Source organism: Candoia aspera, chromosome 4 (assembly GCF_035149785.1).
Source record: "Candoia aspera isolate rCanAsp1 chromosome 4, rCanAsp1.hap2, whole genome shotgun sequence".
Taxonomy (NCBI): domain Eukaryota; kingdom Metazoa; phylum Chordata; class Lepidosauria; order Squamata; family Boidae; genus Candoia; species Candoia aspera.
The window spans coordinates 30,002,164-30,026,734 of record NC_086156.1 but is presented as its reverse complement, the minus strand read 5'-3'; the positions used below and the strand labels follow the sequence as shown (position 1 = coordinate 30,026,734).

Sequence of the window (24,571 nt, the reverse complement as noted above, 5' to 3'; positions counted from 1 at the left end):
CATCAGTAGTCCATTGGCAGGAACTGCCCTGTATGATAATACAGTCAACTTTAATGACTTTATGTAATGATTGCCTATCCTAACAGAGTCAGACTCACGAGCAGGTACTTAATGATATCTGATTTATTGTGAGAATAGTATGCAAATACAGAGAAAGCTGAGAATGAATAAAAGCACGCCAAATAAAAACTAAAAACCCTCGGCTGAAAATGTAATCCCTCCCCTCACTTGGCCATAGCAAACTCCCCCCCCCCAGGTGCTGTTAACCATTTTCTGCTGTTCCTGGGAAAGTAACCTTGAACACATGAGATAACCCAAACACATTCCAAACCAACAGCCAACAGATAACAACTCCCCGAGATGGAATCCTCCTCCCTTCCCAGATCAAACACGTATCAGGTAAATGACATGCGAAATGTTACGATGTACCAGGAACATTGGAACAGTGAACATGACATACCACCCCCCCAAAAAACACTAAGGAGCAGGTTTCAGAGGATAAGCAATGTGGAAGCGTCTAACTAAAACAGGAGAGTGAACATTGCGGGCAGCCACCCATTCAAGGTGGGGGAAATGTTTCCATCGGATTAGGTACTGCAAAGTGCCATGAAGCCGGTGAGAATCGAGGACCTCCTTCACCTCAAAATGTTGTTGCCCGTCAATCATGATTGGCGCAGGAGGTGTAGGTTGGAGATGCCAGTGATCGGAGTGGGTGACAGGCTTGAGCAAGCTGCAATGAAAAACAGGATGTAAACGTCTAAGATTGTGTGGTAAATCCAATTTAAACGTGACAGGGTTCACAACTCCCACAATGGGAAAAGGACCAACAAATTTAGGAGCTAATTTCTTTGAGGGTTGAGGAGACTTAATGAACTTGGTGGAAAGGTAGACCTTATCCCCAACTTTAAAGGCAGGTTGAAGTGCTCGTCTCTTATCAGCATGCAGTTTATAGGCAGATTGGGCATCAGCCAGCGCTTGTTGAATTACTGGCTAGGAATCGGCCAGGTGTGCAGCCCAATCCGAAGCAGAACAAGGTGGTGTAGTGGGCTGAGGCAGATCAGGAATGGGCACAAAATCTTGGCCAAAAACAGCATGGAAAGGGGTGTGCCCTGTGTTCTGATGGACAGCGTTGTTGTAAGATACTTCAGCAAAAGGCAGGAGATCAACCCAATTGTCCTGCTGATAGTTAACAAATGCGCGCAGAAATTGCTCAAGGGTCGAATTAAGAGCCTCTGTAGATCCGTCAGTCTCAGGATGCGACGCAGTGGACAACGCCTGTTTAGTGCCCACCAGCTTTAAAAATGCCTGCCAAAACTGGGAAGTAAACTGTGTCCCGTGATCTGTGACCAAGCGGGAGGGGCTCCCGTGGATCCTGTAGATGTGGATTAGGAAGAGGCGGGCTAATTGTTGAGCAGACGGAATGGAGGCACATGGAATGAAATGGGCTTGTTTAGAGAAGTAGTCTTTCACCACCCAAATCACAGTCTTTCTCTGACTAGGAGGCAAATTGACAATAAAATCCATGGAGATCTCCTCCCAAGGGCGGGAGGGACTGGCCACCGGCTGTAGCAAGCCTTGCAGTTTGCCCCCCTTCTGTTTTGACATGGCACAGACAGGACAAGAAGCAACATAGTCTTTGACATCACGTCTTAATGTAGGCCACCAGAATTGCCGGCGCACCAGGTGTAAGGTTTTCACAAAGCCAAAATGCCCAGCCACCTGATCATCATGAGATTTACTCAAAATCTCTCTATGATAAGAAAACCGAGGTGAACATGACACTTTAAAACAGAAAACACATTTATTACTGGATCAATGTTTTAATCTGTAACAGTATTTTCATCTGTAACATTTGCTTGCCAATAAATTGTAGACTTGTCCTGATTCCTGACTTGATTTTGTGTTTGTTTCAGATTCTCAAGAGGGAAATTATAAATCTGAGGTCAACAGTAAACCAAGAAAAGAAAGAACAGCTTTCACCAAAGAGCAAATCAGAGAGTTAGAAGCCGAGTTTGCCCATCACAACTACCTCACCAGGCTGCGGAGATACGAAATAGCGGTGAACCTGGATCTCACTGAAAGACAGGTATGGACAGAGAACAAATTAATTGTGTTCTAAGTGGAGATCAAACTCACTTAGAAATAGACATGATAATGTGCAGAATAGAATAGAATTCTAATGTGACATTTGTATAATAATTTATAATTTTAATATAATTTAATATTTTATATATATATATATATACATACACACACACACATACATATATATATATAATTTGTATAATATTATTTTAAAGATAAAATAATGTTATCCTTACTGGATAACATTATTATATCTTTTAAAAAGATACTTACAAAATCAATTAGCCATGGAGAATTAATATAACAGCCATGGAGAATGAATGATCTTAGTCTGTGTCTGCCAGAGACATTATCCATTTATTCATCCTGTCTTCTTTCTCTCATTGACAACATGATTGCTTTTATTTCCTTCATCAAGTCTTTCCATTGTAATCCCTATTCATCCATATTCACACTTTGCTTAATTCTAACATTTCAAATACATATTAAGAGAATTGAAGTTACTAACAGTAACTGAACCAGATGCTTGCTAAGTATGTACACCTTTGTACATGTCTGAAACCTAATTTCACTTGTTTGGGAATAAGATCTTCTGGGACATAGAGAATTGGGGGAAGGATTATGCTACTGATAGGTAAACTTGTCCTTGGCTCTGTTTTAATAATGACCTATCATTGTGATGCTACTTTGGTTTACAAAAAGAAACAGAAGCACAGTTAATCTCATACCAGATATGAGCTATGTTGTTGTTGTTGTTGTTATTATTATTATTAATTTTGGTACTGCACTAAGCTATTCATTCTCTGTTAGGAATGGATTGCAGCTCAGTAACAGACAGTGCACTTTTCATGCAACAGTTCCCAGAATCAGTCCCTGGCATCTGGAAAGATTCACATTTGAGATCCTACAGAGCTGTTAGTCAATATAGACAATACTAAGCTAGATGGCCCAAAAATGTGATTTTTGGATTTTGTTTCCAATAAGCTAAAATTTCAATGAGTGTTTTTGTGCTTAGGCTTAGATTCAAATAATTTGTAAAATTCCCTTGAGTCCCTTGAGTTGAGCTAGACTCTTGGTGATTATATGGATGTATTTATGTTGTTTTCTTGATTACAGTACTGAAGCGATTTGCCATTGCCTTCTGGATTTTTTTTTTAATTCCCTCTCACTCTAATCCACAGCCCTGGAATTTTGTAATTTTCTCCCATCCAAATACTAACCAGGACAGACCTTACTCAGTTTCTTCAAAATCAGCCAAGGTCAGCCACCTGCTGGTGGCTTATTCAAATCACAAATCAGCCATGCAATGGCTAAGTGGCTATTGCTCTGGGATTCACACTATCAAATCTAAGTTATCTCAGAGGATTTTTGGACAATTCAAAAGGGTGAGTTTAGAGGAAAATCCCATTTAGCTATTCTAAGGATAAAAATGAAGGTAATGTGTGAAACAGACACAGATCATATTAATTCTCTAAAGTAAAAAATACTCCCAAGGGATCTTAGACCAAAAAAAGAAGAAGAAGGCGGCACCATAAAGAATAACAGATTTATTATTGCATATAATTTCATTAATCACAATCTACTACATCAGATGCAACAGTTCCCAGATTATATTTATAATCCTGAGAAATTGAGTATAATCCTAAATATTACTGCAGCAACAAAAGGGAACAAATGGTAAAAAGGAAGCTTAGAGATATAAGTAATACAGGTAGTCCTTGCTTAACAACCTTAACTGGAACTGAATTTCCATCGCTAAGCAATGTGGCCATTAGCTGAAACATCATGTGACTGCACTGCTTAGTGAAATCCATTTCGATAGTCCCAGTTATGGTTGTTAGGCCGCAACTGTGCCTTCATTAGGCAAGGACCTCATGCTTCTCCTGCCCTGCCACACTTGCCTCTGCTTTAACTCCCCTACCTGCCTATCTCTTCCCCATCTCTGCCCTTTGGCTGCTCTGCACTCTACTGCCCCTGTGCCCTGCTACTCTGCACCCCACCTTGCACCCCCATCACCCCTGCTGTCCCCTGCCGCCCCAGCTCGCCTTTGCTGTCTGCTTCCTCCTGCTGATGACAAGGCACATCTGGCTTGGCCCTTCATGGGGCAGCTGCAGGCAGCACAAGGCCTTCCTGAGGCCACGCGCAGCCTTCCCACAGGGGGCAGCAGGGGCAGTGGAATGCAGGGTGGCCTAAGGGGCAGAGGTGGGGGAGATGGGTGGGGGGAGTTGAAATGCACCCAGAGGTCATCAATGTGGGTGGGCTGCCAAGCACCCAAATTTTGATCACATGGCTGTGGGGATGCTGCAATGGTCGTAACTTTGAGGACCAGCTGTAACTACCATTCGTTCAGCGCTGTTGTAACTTTGAATGGTCACTGAATGAATGATCATTAATTGAGGACTACCTGTACGTCTTAACAAAACTATCCTAAGATATTGATACAAACATTCTTACATTGATGACCAGGTTAATATATGATAGTCATCTGAAAGAAATGTCACCCTGAATATAAATTGATCCCCCCCAGAAGATTATTTATTAAAAACCTCATTTTCCTCTGTTATCATATTTTCAGTGAATCTAAAATAACCCTCTATTTTAAAGGTAAATTATTTGGGAGAAAAAGTCTTCCTTTCAAACAAATATAGTATGTAGTATAATTCATGTTTAATCCATTAAAAAAACAACATAAAAAGTCTTAATAACTGCTAGTTCAGCTGTTATGTAATTCCTTTACTCAAAGATGAACAATTAAGGGCAGTGGCAAAGTGTCCTGGGAAGCTGAAATGTTCTTGCAAATGATACTGCAATTTTTTATATCAAATATATTGATAATACATTTATTATTTTGTGGAGACATAGATGATTTGACATTTTGAGTAGGGAAATTGATTTCCACTTTCTATTTAAATTTTAAATTTCTATTTAAAATCCAGAATTAATGGAATGAAATACAGTATACATCCTCAGGTAAGGGATCCATTACTGAAAATGTTTGATTGATATGACAGAGTCACTTCAAGCCCAAATAAGTTACTTCAAGCCCAAATAAGTTATTCGGGGACAAGGCAGGTGCCCAGGTGACTTGTGCCAAAGCGGTTTCAGGGTTTGAGGATTAAAACCAGCACTTTGATCTGGATCTTGAGGTGCCTTGGTTCTATTACTTCTGTAACATTTTCTCAGTATCAGTGCTGACATAGTGGGGTGGAAAATTTGATGCCACTGAACTTTTCAAACTCAAACACAATACTTTTAAAGACGTTATACCTCTAATCCATACTGATCAATATGATTTTTGTTGTAGTTAATATAGTTTCAGTTTGTGATTAAAGCCTTCATGACTAATAGATTCATTGTCACATTCACTGTTCATTACAATGAACTTATTTATGAGACTTTAATACTGCTTCAAGTAATAACTGATTCCCTTCCATTCTCTATTGAACATATAATATGCTTTGCAAATGAAATGTTTCTTTTTCCACAGCAGACTTGAGCATTTAAACCCCTCAAACCTGAGGTGTTTCATTGCATTAAATCCCACACCTAATTGTGGCTTTTGCATTTATGCTTTATTATTACATATTACTCATGCATATTTTTCACTTCTATTGATATCCCACAGCTCAGTGTTTTTTATGTCTGAGAAAAAAAGTGTATGCTTATGAAAGCTGCATTCATATTCACACTAAACTGAGAATAGGTTCTGTTGACATAAGTTAGCTTTATTTCTAAACAAACATGAAGTAGGGTTCTGGTGCAAGTTCATTATGCTGCTGTTGCAAGAAATGGTCCTATAGATTTTTCTCTATTGTGCTGGTAACTTATAGAATCTGTTGTATTGCAATCCTATATTAGAGCCCTCCATGTCACATAAATCCATGCTGTGCTTTATTCTGGCATGGACCTTTTTTATCTTGTTCTACAGTTTAAAATGTTTCCAAAGTGGCCCACTAATATTATGGGTAAAATAATCTCTGCCCTCAGGCTTTTAATATAAGAGATATGGTGCACACACACAAAAACACACAGACACAAAAACAGGATGAGGAAGAAGAAAGAGTAAACAATTTTGGACACTGCTCTTTAAACTCACAGTTCTTATCTTTTAGGGGAATTGGAAGCCATTTTGTCAACTTAGCTGAAATCATTGTACAGCAGCCTTTCTCTAAACTGGAAAACAATCAAACCTTGATAGCTCCATGGTAGAGTTCATACTTAGTATTCAAAAGTTACTAGATATATTTTCTGGCCTCTCTAAGGACAGATAGGAAAGATTCCTCTCTGACTTTGTTTGGGCATCTTCCATATGCATGGAAGTCATCCTCCAGAATTATCAGTTTTGGCTGTGCTATCTTAGGAATTCTGGGACTGTATATCTGAAGAGTGCCAAGGCTGATGGAGGCTGGTATAGATGGCACTATGCATCAGGCTTGTGAAAAAGTAATATCTGGTATTTTTCCTTCAGTTAAGAGAATTGCCTAAAGATTTCACTTTTTTTTCTTCCTAATGTTTTTCCCGTGGGTGCAGGATCTGTTTTTTCAGATCAACTGAATGTTGGTATGTAGGCTGTGACAGGAATTGACAGACTGGCTTGTCCCCTGACCCTGACATCGTGTGCTAAGAGAGAGTGACTGGCCTAAAGTCACTCAGCCAGCTTTCATGCAAGTTCCCAAAAGGCGGGACTAGAACTCACAGTCTCCTGGTTTCCAGCCTGGAGCCTTAACCACTAGACCAAACTGGCTCTCTGTCTACAGATTTCACTAAGGGAGGGATAAAATTTTGAACAGTGGGTCAAGACTCATGACTAGGTTCCCAGCCTACTGGTAGGAGTTCTCAGCTCTTGGTTGAGGAAGTCATGCAAACATTCTGCTCAGACACACTATGGAGTTAGTTATTTATATATTTATTTATATTTCAAATTTCATCATCGCCCATCCCACTCACAGAATGACTCTGGGTGGTTTACAGTAAAACTAGTATAAATACAGATTAAAATACAATAAAAGCAATATTCTTAAATAAAATTATAAATATAAATATAAAATCCAAGATAGAGATGTTAAAAGTTCTTAATTTAAATTCGTTTAATTCACGGGGGCCTCTTCAGGGCGCTAGCATATGTTAAACATATGTTTGTAATTAGTCTTTCTCTGAATTCTTTACATTTCTGGGAGTGATTTGAAAAGAGATGACAAATACGCAATGAAATTTTTGCTGTATAGTAAGGCATCAGATTTAAACTAGGCCCTCAGGTTTGATGCAACATAGGTTCATGTTGAAGGTATCCTACAACTCTGTATTCACAGGGAAGCTTATCTGCTTTAAATGAGCTTTAGACAATGGGAATAACATGTGGGCAAACTATACGTACATACCTGTTGTCACTGATCTATCTTCAGACGCCTCCCTTGGAACCCAATTAATTTTGCTATGCTTTTAAATATAAATAAATAAACAGCAAGCTAGCCTACTGCAAAAGAAAGCACTGGTCTACAGATTGCCTTTATTTCAAAGGATACACCTGGGCCCCAGTTTGTCAAGGTTTCATTACTGGCTATTGTTTTCCCAGAGCAGAAATGCAAACAATGTAAACAGGCAACTGCCATTTAAAACTGAGCGTGGAATAAAGAAAGGTCGGATTACCATTTCACGGAGGGAACCATGCGAAGGGAGAGTGCTGGATTTGAATCCAAGGATGATACACACTTGGAATCAGCCTAAATGTCATGTTCACTGTTTCAATGTGCACTGTACATCGTAACGTTTCACATGCCATGGCGCTGACGTGCGCTTCTGTTTGGGAGGGAGCTGCTGTGAGACCTTGTACCAAGCTCTGTATCTGTATTCATTACAATGGAACGTGTTTGGGTTATGTGCTCTGCTCAAGGACTTTTCCCGCAGACCATCAGAAGCCGTTAGGAGCACCTGGGATTGTGAACTTGAGAAGATTCTACAGGGGAGGGATCTCATTTGCACCGAGGGTTTTTAGTTTGCATTTGGCCCGCTTTTATCATTCTCAGCTTTCTTTGTGATCCTGCATACTATTCTTTAATAAATCAGATATCTTTGAATTCCTGCTTATGAGTCTGATAGTGCTTTAGAATAGGCAACCGTTACACTAAATGGCTCATTACTGTTTGTAACGGCTACTATTCATGAATTACAATAAAGATTGAGTCCTAGCCATATAGACTCTCTGGGAAGTTGTGCTTGCCTTGGGGGAGACTGACATAGCCATAATTGTTCTTCGAAAAATAAAATAAAACAAAACAAATGGTTGCCTGCAGCTCAGTGTTTTCTTTGGAAATGTGTCAGCCTGCCTAGGAAAGACAAAAAAACAAAGATAAGATGAGGTGATGGACAGCCTCCTAAGGGGATAAAATAAGTGAATAACATCCTCTATATAGCTTCTGGTAAATGGGAGTTTAGAGAATTGCGATTTTATGAATAGGCCATCCAATTTTTAAGCATGCCCATGAAATGCCTGCATATGTCAAGCAGTCGAAATATGTTGATTGTCCCCAGTAGAAGAGAAAAGTTAGATCTCAGACTTTCTGTTTCTTAGACCTCTTTTGAAACATTTTCAAGTAAATGAAACCCATTGATAACCCTAGCATGATATCTGTAATAGACTGCATAGAAACAAAATATAATCTGAATTATTATCTGGGGAGGGTAAACAAGAAAATAATAAAAACTGATTATATAAAATGACTCATGGTTGTTCTCTGCAAATGTCAAAAGCCTATAGTCCACACTATACCTATCCATGGGAAAGAAGAATATGAATTGGAATGAACAAGGTGACAAATTGGCTTGATAGAATATATTTCAGTAGTTTCAGCTAAGAATGAGCTAAAGAGTAGTCCATGCCAGAATTCTGTAGGATTAAGAATCTAGAGATAACTTTTCTAGATGAAACTGATGAGGTTCTAAGTATATTGGAACAGATTTTCTGAATTGGGAAAAGTTGTAAAATACTAGGAAACTAAAATAGGATTTCATAGAATCAATGAAATTTAAAAGTATGAGTAACATCTGGCTGAAAAATTAATACAATAACAAAGAGCTTTGAAAAACTCTATAATGAAGAATAATTATATTACTGTTTATTAGCTATATTAAAAATGTTCCTAATAGATTATCATGAACATATGGGGCCATCTATCTCTAAGGGTTTATACATGTTGCACCATATCCAACAGGATGGGCACGCTCCAGATCCCTTCTCTCTTAAACTCCCTTAACTAGTGTCATCTTGTGAGACCAAGGAGGTATTCTTTATCTGTTTTAGCACTAGCCATATGGAAAACCTTGTCCCGAGATTTGGATGGTCCTGACCTTCTTACATTCCTGAGGACTGATAAAAATTGGCTTTTCCCCCAGGCGTTAGGGCCAGGATGATGGAGAAGCCCAATAGATGCATGTGTTTGATGGAATTGGTTTTTGGTGCTTTGGTTATTTACTTGTTTTTTGTAATGTTTAATGGGTTAGGAGTTTTATATTTGTATATTGTTCATTATCCAGAGTTATACACTTAAGATAGGCAGCTATACAAATTTTTATTATAATATAATATAATAATATAATATAATATAATATAATATAATATAAATTCAGTATAGAAATACTGAATTTCAATGATTAGATTGTTTTTCAAAAAGTCTGCTACATTATGTGTAAGCTTCGCCTACAAATGGTTGCTAACAGTTATTGATACAAGGGGATAACTTTGCTTGTTTTATAGAATGCATTTTAAAGTTTCTATCTAGGTAGCCTTTTCTACATTCTGGATGGATTGTGTGTTCAGGACATTAAAAATAGACTCAAGTAAAGAACTGTGAAAAATTAATTTCAGGCTGATTTTACTCTTATTCTGGGAATAAAGCCCAACTAAACAAATAAATTTACATAGGATTGTGCTATCAGGATTTGCTTCTTTGTCAAATACAAATATACAAGCTATTTGTATAAATATAGTTGCATTTAAAGTGAGTTATGTTACAATCCTAGGCTGGTTTATTCAGAAGTAGATCCTGCCATTGTCAGTTGTGGTTATTCCCAAGTAATAGTGCACAAATCTTTTTTTTTTAATTATAAGCTGCCCTGAGCCACTTTTATAGTGAGATGGGAGATATATAAACTTAATAATAAAATAAAATAAATAAACAAAAATTTTATTTGCAGTTCTAAATTACATTGGCAGACACCAAAGCAGTGTTAAATCAAAAGTCAGTGCTTTTCAGTGAAAAATTTAGGCTCTCATTTTAAAATAAAGACTCTCATGCATTCAGTCTGCCTATTTTTCTTTCTGAATTGGGGCTGTACTGATAAAAATGGTATTTTGAGTCATTTTTGTTTATTCGTTTAGTCGCTTCCGACTCTTCGTGACTTCATGGACCAGCCCACGCCAGAGCTTCCTGTCAGTCGTCAATACCCCCAGCTCCCCCAGGGATGAGTCCGTCACCTCTAGAATATCATCCATCCACCTTGCCCTTGGTCGGCCCCTCTTCCTTTTGCCCTCCACTCTCCACATCAGCATCTTCTCCAGGGTGTCCTGCCTTCTCATTATGTGGCCAAAGTATTTCAGTTTTGCCTTTAATGTCATTCCCTCAAGTGAGCAGTCTGGCTTTATTTCCTGGAGGATGGACTGGTTTGATCTTTTGGCAGTCCAAGGCACTCTCAGAATTTTCCTCCAACACCACAGTTCAAAAGCATCGTTCTTCCTTCTCTCAGCCTTCCTTATGGTCCAGCTCTCGCAGCCATATGTTACTACGGGGAACACCATTGCTTTAACTATGTGGACCTTTGTTGTCAGTGTGATGTCTCTGCTCTTAACTATTTTATCGAGATTGGTCATTGCTCTTCTCCCAAGGATTAAGCGTCTTCTGATTTCCTGACTGCAGTCAGCATCTTCGCACCTAGAAATACAAAGTCTTTCACTGCTTCTACATTTTCTCCCTCTATTTGCCAGTTATCAATCAAGCTGGTTGCCATAATCTTGGTTTTTTTGAGGTTTAGCTGCAAGCCAGCTTTTGCACTTTCTTCTTTCACCTTCATCATAAGGCTCCTCAGTTCCTCTTCGCTTTCAGCCATCAAAGTGGTATCATCTGCATATCTGAGATTGTTAATGTTTCTTCCAGAGATTTTAACTCCAGCCTTGGATTCCTCAAGCCCAGCATGTCACATGATGTGTTCTGTGTACAAGTTGAATAGGTAGGGTGAGAGTATACAGCCCTGCCATACTCCTTTCCCAATCTTAAACCAGTCCGTTGTTCCGTGGTCTGTTCTTACTGTTGCTACTTGGTCGTTATACAGGTTCTTCAGGAGGCAGACAAGATGACTTGGTATCCCCATACCACTAAGAACTTGCCACAATTTGTTATGGTCCACACAGTCAAAGGCTTTAGAATAGTCGATAAAACAGAAATAGATGTTTTTCTGAAACTCCCTGGCTTTTTCCATTATCCATCGAATATTGGCAATTTGGTCCCTAGTTCCTCTGCCTTTTCTAAACCCAGCTTGTACATCTGGCAATTCTTGCTCCATGAATTGCTGAAGTCTACCTTGCAGGATCTTGAGCATTACCTTACTGGCATGTGAAATGAGTGCCACTGTTCGATAGTTTGAACATTCTTTGGTGTTTCCCTTTTTTGGTATGGGGATATAAGTTGATTTTTTGAGTCATTTGTCCCACAGTAATTCCTGTATAGTACAATAACACTTAACCATTTTACTGTAATAATACTAAGCCAGTTGTGATTCATAGCCCCATCACTCCTTGTTGCTCATGTGCTGAATAATGCCTGAGCTTTTTAATATTTATTTATTTATTTATCACATTTCTTCACCGCCCATCTCGGCAAGTAACTCTGGGCAGTTTACAATCAAATTAAGATAATAAAAGATTAAAATATCATAAAAACAGATTCATTATAAAAATATAAATATAAAATATAAAATCCAAGATGGTGAAACAATAGTCTCAATAAAATTTCCCAGGAACTCATCAAGGTGCCAACCTCCCCCATGATTGACTATCCCCCCTCCCACCCCAAGCAAGGTGGCACAGCCAAGTCTTGACTCCCTTTTGGAAGGCTGGGAGAGCGGGGGCCTGCATCACTTCTGGGGGTATCTTATTCCACAGGGTGGGGGCCACGGTAGAGAAGACCCTCTTCCTGGACCCTGCCAATCAACAATCTCTCATGAACAGGGTCTGTAACATGCCTCTCTGCCTGACCAGGTGGGATGGTCGATGAAATGGGGGTGAGGTGGTCCGCCAGGTAAACTGGACCCATGCCAGGTAGGGCTTTAAAGGTGATAACCAACACCTTGAATTGGATCTGGAAGCAAACTGGCACCCAGTGCAGCTCCCGCAGTAAAGGTGTTATATGCCCCATCTTTGGGGCTCCTAAAACTGCTCACGCATTCTGAACCAGCTGTAGCTCCCAGATGCTCTTCAAAGGTAGCCCCATGTAGAGCGTGTTGCAATAGTCTATACAGGAAATGTAGGGCATGAGTGACTAAACAGAAGGCTTCGCAATCCAGGAAGAGGCATAGCTGGCGCACAAGACGATGTTGGGCAAAGGCTCCCCTAGCCACAGCTGCCACCTGCTCTTCGAGCAGGAGTCGTGAGTCCAGGAGAACCCCCAGGTTCTACACTGGATCTGTCTGTGGCAGTGCAACCCCATCCAGAACCAAAGATGTTAAGTTTCTGGATGCTGAGGAGCCCTCAACCCACAGCCACTCTGTCTTACCAGGGTTCAGCTGAAGCCTGTTGTTCCCTGTCCAGACCCCTACAGCCTCCAGGCACTGAGAGAGGGTGGTCACAGCATCACTTAAGTCACCCGGGATGGAGATGTATAATTGAGTATCATCAGCATATTGATGATACCTCATCCTGTGGTGATGGATGATCTCACCCAGCAGTTTCATGTAGATGTTAAAAAGGAGCGGAGAGAGTACTGAACCCTGTAGCACCCCACAAAGGAGGGGCTGTGGGCTGGATCTCTCACTCCCTATCAACACTGATTGGGACTGGCCTTAGAGGAAGAAGGTGAACCACCACAAAACCACGCCACCCACCCCCAACACCTGAGCTTACCCAAAAGGATACCATGGTCGTATTGAAAGCTGCTGAGAGGTCAAGAAGAGCAAGGATGGAGGCACTCCGCCATCCCGCTCCCACCAGAGATCATTCAAAAGTGTGACCAAAGCTGTTTCTGTCCCATATCTGGGCCTAAAACCCAACTGAAAAGGGTCCAGATAATCCATTTCATCCAGGATCCTCTGGAGCTGCAACTCCACCACTTTCTCAATTACCTTCCCTAAAAAGGGAAGGTGGAAGACTGGATGAAAATTGTCCAGCACAGTGGGATCCAGTGACGGTTTCTTGAGGAGGGGGTACAGCAGCACCTCTTTAAAGGCAGCTGGAAACAGTCCCTCCCCCAAGGATGAATTCCGAACCTCCTGGACCCATCCACACATCAATTCCAGAGCTGCCTTCACCAGCCAGGAGAGAAAAGGATCTAATTGACAAGTGGTGGCGTTTACAGTCCAGAGAATCCTGTCCACTTCCTCACGCCCAACAGGGTCAAGCTGTTCCAGATAACCAGGTAAGTATGCTCCCCGGCATCTCCACAGGCCATGCCGCATGCTTGTCATCCAACTTGGAATGGATCTGAGAGATTTTATCTCCAGATGCCAAGAAAACTCCTCTGCACGGCCCTGTAGGTGAGTTACTGGACCCACCTTCCCCAGAAGGGATCAGGTGATTTTAAACAGGGCCATCGGATGGCATTCTGCAGATGCAATAAGAGCGGACAAATATTGACATTTCGCCATTCTTACTGCCACCAGGTAGGCCTTAATAGCAGCTCTAGCGTGCGTTCAGTCTGTTTAAGTCCTTGTTTTTCTCCAGCGGTGCTCTAGATGTCTCTTAATCCTCTTTAGAAACCTCAACTCCTTCGTAAATCATGGTGAGTGTTGAGTTCAATGGGGCAAGACAGGTCATTTGCCCACTCGCTTTGCCGTGGCTCTCTGTTGTGGGCTGCACTCCTGCTGCTCCTGGAGGTTCCACCCCAGTCTCTGTTCTGAGGGGCTCATAGGCTACCCCTTGCCAGGTTGCTCCTGCCCGCAGTGGTGCTTGGCTCCTTACTCCAGCAAGCTTGCTGGCCCACTTAGCTCTTTGGTCCAGGGTGTTTGCCAGCCCACCCAGTTTGGCATGGTATTCAGCTGGTGGGCTGGGGTTAGCAGGAGGCTTATAGTTGATGCACTAGGTCTGCTGGGCTGATCTAAGGGTTTGTTGCACTGCTCAACTGTTGTGCAGTGCCTCCACTGCTCTGAGGGATCCATTTGGGCCTGCTAGGCTGCCCCAAGTGTTCATTACACTGCCCAGCTGCCATGCTGTACTTTGCTACTCCAAGGGGCTCCATCTGGACCTGCTGGGCCACCCCAAGTTTTCACTGTGCCACCCGGCTGCCATGCATCACCTCCACCACTCTGGAGGGCTCAGTCTGGGTCCACTGGGTCCGCAAGGCCACCCCAAGGGCTCTTTGTGGTGCCTGGCTGCTGTGACATACATCCTGAGCTCGCTGCAGCTGCCCACTGCCTACTGCACTGCACCTCTGCAGCTCTGCTGGTCCGCGGAGCTCCAGTGGGTTTCATTCGGCTCCTCCAGCACCCAGTGCATTGACCATGGGAGCTGGGATGCCCCCAGACATCCCTACCCAGTAAGAGGGGGTGAGGGGGGTCTTCAGGCACCCAACAGACATCCCCCCTTAACCTGGCAGCCAGCTCCTGGTTGCACAGTATGTGCAAGCAGCTATTGCAAGCAATCATAAGATTTGCTATGCTGTAGTGGATAAAGTGTTTAACTGGGATTTGGGAGACCCAAGTTTAACTTCCAAATGGTCTAGAATGAGTTAGGGGCAGTCATTGTCTCCCATGCTAATATACCTCACACAGTTATTGTAGATATGGGACAGGTTCCCAGAAAAATGTATTAGAAGTCAGAGCACTTTCTTAGGTCATATCAGTAGCATAGGAAGTAAAATATCTAAATAAATAAAGTACTTCCACAATGGTATCTTCTAGTAAAAGCTAAATTTATTGCATATTTGCTTCGATAGAATCACTTTTAGGCTGTATATCTTAACCCTTCAAACTGATTTGAACTTACTGATGTTAGTATAGTTGGTGCATGACTTGCAAGTTTACTGATTCCATGCATGTGCTTCCAAAGGTATTCTTGTCTGGCAATGTTTGTGAACAATACAAACTAACCCTCAAAAATCAACACTTATTTTTCTAGATATAAAGAAAAAGAATCCGTCTCTTTTTTGGATTCTGACAATTCTTGCCCATATAGATCATGACTTTCAAGGAAGCCATTTAATAATTTCAAATGTACAGGACCTATATAAAGTGTGGACTTAACAAGAATTTAAGAGAATTCATTCTCAGAATTCATACATCCTTACTATTTCTGAAATGTTACAAGATCAAGTATCAGTTCCATTATTGACTCATCATGAAATCCAGAGGAAGTTCAGATTTCATCTCTCTGAATTTGATCTCTGGAGGAAATAGTATATGAAACATCCAGGATGTTATATTTAGTACAAGTGATAAATGCAGCTCAGTCCTATTTGTTTCCAAAGCAGATTTATGTAACTTGTTCTCTATTAAGTAAGAAGTAAGAATTTGGCAGTCTAACTTTATAATCCTGTACATGTCTACTTGGAAGTAAATCCTAATGACATTATAGGACTTAATAGTGCTAAAAAAATTATATGCAGGATTGCAACCTCATGGGATTGCATGAAATACTTGGGAGCCTGGATTTTAAATGAATAGCTCAAGCTACTCATCATAAATTCAGTTTAAAACACACTAATTAGCATGTGAGAACCAGTTTGGTATAGTGGTTAAGGCATCAGCCTAGAAACTGGGAGACCATGAGTTCTAGTCCTCCCATAGGCACAAAGCCAGCTGGATGACCTTAGTGACTGAGTGACCAGTCACTCTCTCTCAGCCCTAGGAAGGAGACAATGGCAAACCACTTCTGAAATCCTGCCAAGAAAATTGCAGCGACTGGTCCAGGCGGTTGCCAGGAGTCAACACTGACTCAAAGACGCACGCGCGCGCACACACACACACACAAAAGCTTGTAAAAATTGCACCAGTAAAACCCAATGGTAAAGATGGATTTTTCACCATGTATTTCCCCTTTCCCTTCCTTTCTTTTACAATACGCATTTACATGTACAAGCTGCCCTGGAGAAAGGAAAGAATCAGCCATGGAATATTTTAAGAGGTTAAGCTGAACTATCTCAATTTTACAGGAATCTAGATGCTTTGCTATGCCGATATAATTTAAAAATAATTATTTGATGTCTTAAGAAGTGATCTATAGAAAAGTAGCAGTAATAGACCAGAATGAGTTGAAACTTATGAAAAGATTTCTGCTAATGGAATGTGGGCAGCCTCCTAGGTGCTCTTTCAGCCATCTAACTTGGTTTAAATATCAGTTTAAGTTTCGGTGTTTCAACTGTGCTCCAGATGAGGAAGTTTGTTATTATAAAAAATACCATTATTTTACCCCATAATTGCTTACCAGCTGGAGTTGGCACATATTTACAGAATGTGAAGCTCAATAATTCACTATTTAATTTATTCTCTGCTGTTCCATCCAACAGCTTACAGAAATTTAAAATATCAATTCATTAAAACATAGTTAACTATACACCTAATATGAAAACAGTTCAAAAGACCTGGTTGAATTCATTTTCTAACAATGAAGAAGAGACAAATACAAGTTTTGAGGAAGTTCTTCCATAGAATGAGAGCTATCTTCAGCATGCTGCATGAATAGGTTTCTGAAAGCAAAGCAATCTTTAAGAGAGTTCTGCAGTTCTTAATGTCTGGATATTATTTAGTCTGATTTGATAGATGTGAAGTTAGTAATTGTTCTAATGAGCCAGTGTGGTGTAGTGATTAAGGCACCAGGCTAGAAACTGGGAGACCATGAGTTCTAGTCCTGCCTTAGGCACAAAGTCAGCTGGGTGACTTTGGGCCAGTCACTCTCTCTCAGCCCTGGAAAGGAGGCAATGGCAAACCACTTCTGAAAAACTTTGCCAAGAAAACTGCAGGAAGTTGTCCAGGCAGTCACCAGGAGTCAACACTGACTTGAAGGCACACACACACACTTGTTCTAATACTGAATATTATGCTGGAAGTGGCTTTTTGAGGTTTTTATTAGAATGCAGAGGGGCTTTACTAATCTGTATGAAAGAAGTATTCATTTCTAGCCCCCTTTAACTTGGGTTTTATTTATTTATTAAATTTATTATGGCTGCCCCCCTCCAGAAAACTCTGGGCAGCTTACAATATCCAAATATAGGATTAAAAACACTTTAAAAAAACATGAAACAAGACATGGCAAACAATAAAACATGCCAGGTGCTCCACAAGCATACTACCCCTAGGCCTGGGAACAGAGCCAGGTCTTAAGGGCCTTCCAGAAGTCCAGGAGAGTGGGTGCCATATGTGTCTCCAGGGTGATGATGTTCCAGAGGGCAGTGGCAGCTACAGAGAAGGCACATGTCCTTGGTCCAACAAGACGTTTAATTGAGAGGACCTCGGGTGGGCAGAAATGATCGGAGATAGGCGGTCTCTATGCCATGGTTTAGCTGTCAAACTGATTTTTATACCATTTCCCTCTCTAACCCAGTTCTTACAGGGCCTTAAGATCTTTCTCAACATGGGCACTTGAGATCTTGGAGTTTAACCCTGCAACCTTAGGCATGCAAAGCTTATATTCAACCACTGAGCTATGGCCTTTCCACTTCCCTCCCTGTGGCTCAGTTCACATTTCATAGTAAATCAGGATTTATTTAACCAGGCTTGCTGAATAAGCCAGGGTTCAACACCCATGTCATGATAAGTCCCAAATAAATCATTCTATGGCTTTGTGTCATGTGTGAATCCAACCTCTGTGTCAGCCTTGAAATCTAATGCACAGGTTGGCCAATTCAGTCTCTAAATTAGAGCACTTACCCTTAAATTGCCTTCATTAAATTGAAAGTACTGAGAGTCATGCCAAGAGAATAATATATTAATTGACACTATTTGCAGCCTTGGTCTAATGGAAGCAAAAGTGAAGAAAAGGAGTTACAGAGAAAGGGGTTGTCTCGTTTTACACAGACCACTTCTTAATTTTGCCAGAAGGCATCTAAATTTAGAGGGAGCTCAGATGGTTTAACTTATGCTTTCTTCCAGGCATTGCTTGTATGTGCTAGCCAACCTAGATTCCCTTAGATTGACTTAGACTCCCTTAGGCTTACTCACTTCCTTAGACTAACTGACACTTGCCAATTTACACCTCTTTTTACATATGACCTTTGCAGTTTGGGCCTATTATGTTTCAAGCAGTTTTATCTATTTTTCCATGCTTCTTGCCATTCTTCTGCAGAAGACAATCACTGAGATATGTACTCTTATGAGCAGAAAGAAAATTAGAGTCTGATTAGAATTGACCAGCCCAATTTTTCTTCCTCTATAGAATGTTGCCATAAAGAACTATTACTAAAACTTGTCTAGACCTGCTCTCTCATTTCCATTTCCTTGTGTCCTCAGAGGTTCCTTGCCTTGATCCTTTTTGTGTATGTGCTTTGCTACAGCGAATTCAGCTATACTATCTTTAGCTGCCCTGCGTTTGCCGGATACTACAAATCAGCTGGGATACCATACATCACCCCAAGGTGCAATTAAAAGTAAACAGCATTTGCTATTTTACATGTATAATTACATTTTACAATATTATCAGTTTCTTCCTGTTCACATTCAACCCCACACTCTTTTTCTTCCTTTATCATATGAATGCATATACAGAATATTATTTTTCCTTCCCCTCACCAATAACTTTTTAAAAATTTACAAAATTTTAGAACATCTCTGATATTTCATCCATCATCCTCACAGGCTGTGATCATCTACTTCTGAACATAATTAAGGCTGAAGTTCATCGACTGATTAATCTGAGAACTATTTAGTTTGAACAGGCATCTGCCCTTTGGTACTCCTTGTAGCGTCACTATTCCAAAACACTGGTTGATCTTGTATTTCTATTCCTTTGTGGTGTAATTCAGATTCTGCAGGGCTGTATCAGATTTCTTTCTGTCAAGCTTCAATATGATTTTAGGGTCCCCAATTTAGGTATTTTATAGCTAAGTTCTGACATAATGGAAGATTGCTGTTTTTTGTATCTTTCAGTCTTTGTTTCCACTGCTGAATAAGGGTATAAGGTTGTAATTTATCATAATGATAGTAGGGTGGTTAAATTTTTAATTCTTGATTTGCTCATTTCTCTTGAGCTAAACATGGTAAATTTTTGTTATATTGTACATTTTATAGAACGTTAATTGTATACTGAGAAGCTTAATAAAACATGTATGGTGTCATTTTGGACAAAAATGTATGTACCAGGGTACCTTTGATTTCCAGTTACTATAGTTATCCAAAAGGAAGACAACCTTGAATATAACTTGATCATCACTCCAAAAGAATAGTAGATAGAAAACTTTAAATAAATACAGTAAAAAATGGTGCACAAAGTCTACTTTTTCCATCTTGTCAATTTAGAGCTGACACTCCAATTGAAATCCATCCTTTGCCCAATAAATATTTGCATGTGAAAGGCTTGGATATGTAAACGCATATAACTGTGTGCTATGTGGCTGTGCATGCCTATCAGATGCCACACTTCAAAAAAGGACAGTCCAGGAAAAGAAAATAATTGAATTAGTAACTTCTTGCTTATTAATATAGTAACTGCAGTCATTTGCACTTCCACCCATGTATTTGTTTTCCACAACTATTGTCCTATATCCCATCCCATCCCCTCCCCCTAATTCACAAGTTAATGGTGGGGGGAGGAGGGAACTTTTTCGTCCTCTCAGGTAATACAGTATGTAGAAATAAGACAGTGACAATTGAATGTCTCCCCCACTCCTCCAAAAATGTCTTCTTCATTTGTGGGTGTATGCAGAAATTGATAAACTTTATGAAAACAGATTTTATAAATTACCAAGATATGAATCAATCCATAGTTCACTAAATTCACTGGATTTATATCAAAATAATCATCCCAAGCATTGTAGTTAATGCAGAGCTGGCATTAACCAACACATCAACATTTTACTAGGGGAAATTCATTGTGAAAAGTGACATATATAATTTACCAAAAGAAGTACATGAAGAGTACAAACATTATGAGCCCTTTGACATTGTTTCTGGGAAAGCTTTTGACAGATGGCGTAACAGTATTTCCTAACTTCAGAACAGCTAGCAATAAATACTTTCCTCCTTAGAGTAGATTTATTTTACTAGCCTGCTTCTTTGGCTGCTGCAAGTTGTGTAGAAGAAATGATGGGCTCGGCATGACTTAGCAGCTTTTAACTAATCTGGAAGCTCCATGCCCAATTTCTAGATACTTCAGTTTAGTTACAATAGAAATGTGAACATAAATAAATAAATTATACATAAGAAGTTTCATAATCAGTCTCAACTTTGAAATTAAAGTTAGAAAGAAAATCATCTTTAGTAGAATTTAAATTAATGTCCAGAATGTATTCTTGATCTATAAATTTCATGAATATAAAACATGACTTTGGAATAGATATATTGTGGCTCTTTAACTAAGGTATAATGTGTCATGCTGCAAAAAGTCTTTGAGGTTGCCTTTTTAAAGCTCTAAAACAAGTATCATTAACCATAGCCATGGATATGGCAACTTTTCCCTTTCCACAACTTTCCACTGTGCAGAATTTTCTATCCAGCCCTTTCTCCCTTAAGTATGACATATTTTGGATATCCCAGGACCACAATATAAATAATATATATTTAAGAATAATAAGGCTGTCTGCTTTCAGTGGTGCAAATGAATGTCTGTGCTCCAACACTTTATAACAGTGGTGAGCTAATCTGTCACTTACTGAACGGTGGTGAAACTAATATTAATAATGGCATATTGGTTAATCTTGGCAGAAAACTCAATAGGTTCTTGGAACTCTTTTCAATCCTCAGATGACTCAAATGTATTTTATAAATTCTTGCTAACAAATACAATGCTTGCACCACCAGACAACCACTTGGAATCTATAAATATACAAGTGGAAGCCCACAAAAAATAGTTATATAAAAGTTTATTCAGATTGGCTTATTCTAAATTCAGTTTTCTGTTGCCAGCTCTAAGGTTTTAAACAACATACCCTTGGCAAGGCATATGAACATGAAATAGGCATGCAATTTTATAAATATTTGCTAATAGATATAATAGTTACAATACCAGAAAACCACTTGAGAACTATAAACACATAAGTACAAGAACGTTTAAACAATAAACATTTTAGTCAGATTGGTTTATCCTAACCAATATCTTCCAGTGCATTTTCACAGGAAGCCATATGCTGAGCCTGGCTGAAGCAAAGGCACCCATCATGTCTTTGATACCGTGTTCTGACATTTTCTTTTCTCTTTTCAACAGGACACAGGGACCAACCGCTAACTCTTACCAGAGATCTGAATGGATCTTCTGAATATATCCACTGAAATTAGGCATAGGCCCCATCAAGCCCTAGGGCCATAGGTTGCTTAATGCCTGTTTTAAACAATTTAAAACATAAGGAGTGAGTGCCAGCCGTTGCTTTTTCCCTTGGTGAGAGATGAGTATCAGATGTGCGGCCATTTACTGATGGTATTCTTGTTTGTTTGCATGTTCTGATTGAAGGTAAAAGTTTGGTTCCAGAACAGACGGATGAAATGGAAACGGGTAAAAGGAGGCCAACAGGGAGCTGCTGCCCGAGAGAAAGAACTGGTGAACGTGAAAAAGGGCACCCTGCTCCCTTCAGAGCTTTCTGGCATTGGTGCCACCAGCCTCCAACATACGGGGGACTCCCTGGCAAATGACGACAGCCACGACAGTGATCACAGCTCTGAGCATGCACACTTATGATAAGACATGAAGGAACACTAGCTCTGTTCTCAGGAAAGCCTTGCTAACACAGCAGGCTTACATTTACATGGACATTAAAATATGCAAGTGACTGACTCTCTGACAATCAAAACAAAACTAAACTTAGGACTTACTATTTCCACTACTCTTGAACTATTATTATTATTATTATTATTATTTGTGCTCAGATTCAGTAAGTGCCATGCCTCCAATGTGCCTCGTGAGCAGAAGCAGAAGATATTTTTGCTTTTGAACATTCCAGATTCGTCTGTCCTTCCAGTGACAACCGAGCAGGTATTTTTGCTTTAGCTTTCATTGAACAATGCCGTTGCTTTCCACAAATTTAGTATTTTGAAAAAATACACCCACACAGTGTCAACAGGAACACGGCCTCAAGAGGATGAGAATTGTATTTTAACTCTGTATATATCTACTTTGCAGCATTTTTACTTTTCACTCATTTTTAGCAGTGCATTCATATTAGCTGACCACAATAATCACTCATGAGAATAAATGGCTTTTTTTTGTCTAATTTTTGTTTTGTGTTCCAGAGTTATAGAAAACATGCAGACATTTGGGTTCACATAACAAGTGATACAAATGAGTCTGCTAGATGAAGTCCTTATACCACAGACAAAACAAATCTTATGTTGCATTTACTATCAACTGCTGCTAATAAGAAATTATTAAACCTTGTTCCTCAAATCATCTTACTTTATAATAGCAAAGGTTTTTTTTAAAATAGAAGAATCATGCCTATTATGAAAAGAAAGCTGATTCTTAATTCATAATTAGAATTTATTACTAAAATAATATAAAAGGCATATGATTCTTGTAGCTGGATATAATCCAGAGTAGCCCCAATACATTCAGTAAAGCTACTTCAAAACAAATTGTGAACAGTATTTTCTTACAAATGGGAAAGTGTTTTATCTTCCATTATTTTGTGTTAATATTCAGGTATTAATATTACAATATTAATAAATATTCAAATTAATAAGGCAAAGTTGTCTGTCTGAAAGTCAAGTTTTATTAAACATGTTTGCATACAGAACACAAAAATCAGAATATTTTCTCCCCTCTTTTAAGCTTTTGTGTACATACAATGAAATAAGAACAACCGAAAAATTTACACAAAACATTGATTGTACTTTGTAAAGGAAATGTTTAATAAATGATCCTTTTGAAATAAGACTTGTTCTTCTTTAGAGTTTTCATAGGCAACTCAAAATATCAGAATTATAATGTTCTCTAAAATGGTACCTTGTGTTTAAATTGTACAAATGGTACATTTCATATTGGATAAAGCTTTTACTTTGATATAGTGGGGAAATTCTTTCCTCTAGCAGGAAAAAGCAACCCTAAGGAAGCCTTTCGCCAAGAACAACAAGGACTATGCTAAACCATTTCCCCAGATCTCAGACAACTCTGAAATGGATATTTTTCTTGCACCTATTTTCTGGAAATGGAAGGAGGGAAATGGCAACTTTAAAATGTGGTGTAAATTAAACAAACATATTATGATCACAAATATTTGAAAAGACATTAGTCACCCAACATTTTTAAAGAAAACATATTTTAATAAACAAATATTATTTATTTTATTTATTTATTAATCAAATTTATCACTGCCCATCTCCCAAAAGGGACTCTGGGTGTTTTTATATTAAATGCAATATTAAATGCAAATTTAACACTAATAATAATGTAATATCCTATCTTTTCAGAGAACTCAAGGCAGTCAGTTTTATTGCAATTCAGCAATTACCTAAACACTAAAAGGAAGTGCAAACAGTAACCAATATTGTAATTAAAAGTTAACTTTTTTTTCAGTGTGACCCATTGGTCTCAGTATTCTATTCTTTTGCTATATTGCTATATGAGAATAAACTCTTTACAATCTGGATACCTTCTAGGTTCTTCCTATTATATTATCTGGACCACCTTCAAATTTGAAGCCATCCTTTCAAGGACTTGAGTCAGGTTACATAATTACCAGCCGTAAGCTATCCATCTTTTCAGGTCAGCAAAGCTGACAAAGGATACCCTTTAAATCTCTGTTCTGCCATGCTGTAATCAGTCTTGAACGTTGATATACTCTGCCCATGAGTGTTGTCTCATGGTGACCACAGGGAGTTCCTGTTATTATTTTCCTTATTTCCCAGCTGGACCAATGATCAAGAACCTATTTGGAACTTAATTATTTCTGGTTCATTCTGTGGCCAGGAATGTAATCACAAATCTTAGATGCAGTAAAGTAAACTTATTTAGCCCTCATAAAGTATGACCAGTCTAGTTAATTCCTCATCATGACATGTGGTGATTGGACTTCCAAGCAAAGCATTGTTTGGACTTCCAAGCAAAACATCCAGAATCTGGTGAGTGTAGAACCTGGCAAACATTATTTGGTTCAGAAGTAAAGCAACAGTTCCAAAACAAAATAATTACTTCTTTTTAAAAAAGAGTATT

General features: G+C 39.3%; 1 protein-coding gene across 1 annotated transcript in view; it reads left to right on the top strand.

Annotated features, from left to right (window-relative positions):
• Window positions 1-23,288, top strand: part of MEOX2 (mesenchyme homeobox 2) — a 78,077-nt gene extending 54,789 nt beyond the window's left edge. The window contains exons 2-3 of the mRNA XM_063303720.1: window positions 1,914-2,086; window positions 21,878-23,288. Coding sequence (XP_063159790.1) covers window positions 1,914-2,086; window positions 21,878-22,102 — 398 coding nt within the window. The 3' untranslated portion in view covers window positions 22,103-23,288. The remainder of the gene's footprint in view (window positions 1-1,913; window positions 2,087-21,877) is intronic.
• Window positions 23,289-24,571: the final 1,283 nt, after the last annotated feature.